The sequence below is a fragment of the Mustela nigripes genome, chromosome 1 (genome assembly GCF_022355385.1).
Source record: "Mustela nigripes isolate SB6536 chromosome 1, MUSNIG.SB6536, whole genome shotgun sequence".
Lineage (NCBI taxonomy): Eukaryota > Metazoa > Chordata > Mammalia > Carnivora > Mustelidae > Mustela > Mustela nigripes.
The window spans coordinates 84428961-84432744 of NC_081557.1; the positions used below are offsets into that span (position 1 = coordinate 84428961).

Sequence of the window (3784 nt, forward strand, 5' to 3'; positions counted from 1 at the left end):
CAGCTTATTCCTAGCTACTCTCTTGTGCAAGGCAATTTAGAGCTAGTTCTGTCTGACTTTCTATCTTCAAGGTCCATTCTAGAAGGGATGGTTACTAACTTCTCATTTTTTTGAATACCCAAAGCCAAATGTCCATCTTATTGAAAGTTAACCCTTGACTGGATGCTCCTGATACCCCCCTCACAGCTAGGCTCTTGCCCCTCGAATGCCAGAACCACAGCTAGCCACTACCCTATGCCTTGCCTAACCAGATGTCCTTCTTGTATATGACTCCTGATGATGGAAGTTTCTGGCGCCTGCCCTAGCGAAAGGAACCATGGAACTGTAAGCACTGCACAGGTAGTTAGTGCTTGATAGTTTCCAGGGCCTTAACAAATATGAGCTTCTTTTTTTCACAAACTTGAATATAATCCTAATACTAATCCTATGAGAGACGAGACGACAGTTAGTCTCAACATCAGGAACTCACCCCAAATCACAAAGTTGGCAAACAGCAGAGTCAGCATTCGAGCCCATATGTGTGACAAACTTAAGTTTGGGATTGAGGGAAGCGTCCTTTCAAGAATTCAGTATTGGTGCAGAGGACCTCGTACTTTCATAGGTTTCCCAACTCTGGGAAAAGGGATCTTTTCACTGACATCTTGAACTTAACACTGTAGTGAGCAAGAAATTTCATCCTATGAATGAGGAACCTCAGCAGCAAGACCAGTGCAGTGTCCCCTTGAGCCCTTCTCTTCACCCACGTGCCATCATGTCCACCAAGCTTTGTCTCTGTGCTGGAGTCTCTGGCTCACTTGTGTCTCTGCAGCCACATGACCCACTCTCCTCACAGTGTGACAGCTGTTTGACATCTCTGTACTCTTGACATATCTGTTCCTTTGGGTACCTGTCCCTACTCACTTTTTCCACCTAACACATTGCTAGCCCTCAAAGTCCTGCTCAACCCCCCTTCTTCTTGGAAAGCTTCCCTGGTCAGGCAGTTACATTTGAATGTCCTTCACCTAGATGTTCCTAGCCAACTGTGCTTGGTGTCCTTTTGATGTCTTTGACTAGACTTTAGCCTCTGTGAAGCCACTGAGTCGTGTCCTGGCTGCTTGGCCTCTTCTCTTCCTGGGATACTGGCATTTGATACTGATACTTATGAGAATATCAGTCAGTTAGTTGGTAACACCTGAGGGCAAACCTGACAAATTTCACCTTTTCCTCACCCTTCTCCTGAAGTTTCCCTTTCCTCCACCACGAAAGGGATACTCCAGTGCTCTCACCTCCACACCCAGGCTACACCTGGAGTTGGAGCTTCGTTCCGATGTCTCGGTCTTCATTGGACAGAGGCAAATCTGAAATTGTTCTGAGGAGAGTGACCAGGTTAGTGAAGAGAGGTAAAAAAAAGCTAGATGTCCAAACCCTGTCTTGAAATACCTGAAAGGTAAAATGTAGGAGAGAAACTTGATTCTACTTGCAAAGCACAAGGCTTAGAAATTATATACATGTATATTATATATTAGAGTATGGTATATATTATTTATAGATTATAATATAGATTATTATGTTATATGTAATAATATGTAAAGTAACATAAATATACTAATATAACATACTATATGTTATATATATAACATTTAACAATATTATATATTATATATCATAATATATTCTATATAATATTATAAATTATAGCATTGATCTTATCATTCAGGAGAATTTCTAAATAGATGCCTTATGGGGACAGGGTGGCCTCCTGGGTGGCTCAGTTGGTTAAGCATCTGCCTTCAACTCAGGTCATGATCTTGGGGTCCTCAAACCCAGACCTCATCAGGCTCTCTGCTCAGTGGGGAATCTGTTTCTCTCTCTCCCTCCACTCCTTCCCCTTGCTCATGTCCTCTCTCTCTCAAGTAAATGAATAAGTAATCTAAAAAAAAAAAAATAGATCCCTTTGGGGTAGTGAGACTTAAGTTGGTGGCTTAGCTCTGGGAACATTGAGTTACTGTCTGTCCCTGAAATTTTATGATTACGTGACTTGGATGAATAGTCCAGGGACAGATCACTGGTGGAGATCAACCAGTGCTTTCCACAGGAAACTGTACATGACAAAAGTTCCAGGATGTTTGTTGTGTTTCTGCTGGGCATAGTCTTTCTGGTCTGCTCAAGTAAGGGTGAGTCCTGGAAGTAGAGGGAGAGCTGTTATTGATTAAGAGATGGGCTGGGGAAGGGGAAGTTTCCACAGCTGGCTCTTCGGGCTTTGGCAGATGTGTATGAGGTTATGACAAAGAAGGCTTTTCTTTTTTTCCCCAGGTGAATTGGAGGAACATCTGAAAGGTACAACTATGACTAGTCTATAGTCCTTTGTAAACAGGTCATTTGTGACATGTTGAAGAGAAAAACCTCTCAAACTTCAGAGAGGGCTGTAATCCATTCTTACTCAATAATCTTGGGAGTTTTATCTCGTCTTGGATTAATTTAGTCCATTTTTTGGTGTAAGGAAGCTGAAATCTCTTTGTTCATTTCCCCTATGACTGTATGAGATCATCAGGGTAAATAATGGGCCCACAGAGCCTGGGTGGCTCAGTGGGTTAAGCCTCTGCCTTCAGCTCAGGTCATGATCCCAGGGTCCTGGGATGGAGCTCCAAATCAGACTCTCTGCTCAGCAGGTAGCCTGCTTCCCCCCCGCAACCCCCTGCCTGCCTCTCTGCCTACTTGTGATCTCTTTCTTTCTGTCAAATAATAAATAAAACCTTAAAAAAAATAAAGGGCCCATAGATAAATTTCCTGGGAACTCTGATCTTTTGAGATCATATGCAACAATTGATTCATGTCTGTATAAGTTATTGTTCAGAAGATTATCACAGAAGTCAATGGCCAAAGAAAGATTCAGAACCACCAGGCAATAGTAAGTTCCTATAGAGAAACCCACAGGCCTGGAGCATCTTCAGACTCCATCCTTTAAAGAGCTCTTTCTGTGTCTGGCAGAGATTACCAACACATGCTATAAATGTAGAAAATACCATCTTGGGTTGTGCTATGACACCATGAAGACCTGCACCCTAAAGGACCAACAATCCTGTGCTGTTGAGAACCTTTACTTCCTTACAAGAAAAGGTAACGTGGGGTAAAGAGTGGCCAAGAGATAACCACCTGTGCATGGGGGAGTGGGTGGCTGAAGACGGGGAAGTCCTGTAGAGGGAACAGCAAAAATGCATTATTCCCCAAGACAATATTGAGTAAAGGAAAGGTTGACGTCTCTTACCAGTTGGGGAAATACAGTCCATTCTCTGGTCAATAATGAGTAGATTCAGTCTTGTAGCTCATTTGGGCTCAGCAAATGGCTCTTGAAGCTTTGAGGAGAGGTTATTCCTCGGAACATGATAAGAGGAAGTGGAGTCATTACAATTGTGTACTCTCTCTTTCATGTCCTCAGGGCGGAGTATGTACTATTATTCTAAACTGTCATGTATTACCAACTGCGAGGACATCAACTTCCTGAGTTTTGAAAAAAGGACAGAGCTCATCTGTTGCAAACATAGTAACTATTGCAACCTCCCTGAGGGGGTCTAGCTCAACAGTTTTCCTGGACTGGCTCATTCTTCAACTCACCATTCCCTTTATCTCTTCCCCCAAACCTGTACTTGGATCTCCTCCTCCAACCAAGGGTAGAGTGAGAAAGCCAGCTGGTGAAAGTCATAAGGACAGAGAGTGGAGAGTAGTGAGTCTCATTAATGATGGAGGACTAGACCAGACTGACCTTTTGCAAATCCCTGTTGCTCACATCTGGCAGTATTGATTTCCT

General features: G+C 43.0%; 1 protein-coding gene across 1 annotated transcript; it reads left to right on the plus strand.

Moving 5' to 3' along the window:
* The first annotated feature begins 1306 nt into the window (after positions 1-1306).
* On the plus strand, positions 1307-3552 carry PATE2 (prostate and testis expressed 2). The gene is made up of 3 exons (XM_059403065.1): positions 1307-1379; positions 2968-3096; positions 3416-3552. Exons 1-3 carry the CDS (start codon positions 1307-1309, stop codon positions 3550-3552), a joined length of 339 nt encoding a protein of 112 aa, XP_059259048.1.
* Positions 3553-3784: the final 232 nt, after the last annotated feature.

Bases quoted from the DNA above. Each gene is read 5' to 3' on its own strand.
- PATE2 (XM_059403065.1), top strand. From the start codon at position 1,307: ATGTCTCGGTCTTCATTGGACAGAGGCAAATCTGAAATTGTTCTGAGG. The intron at 1,380-2,967 runs GTAAAAAAAAGC...TGTGTCTGGCAG, and splicing joins GACCAGGTTAGTGAAGAGAG to AGATTACCAACACATGCTAT. The intron at 3,097-3,415 runs GTAACGTGGGGT...TCATGTCCTCAG, and splicing joins TTACTTCCTTACAAGAAAAG to GGCGGAGTATGTACTATTAT.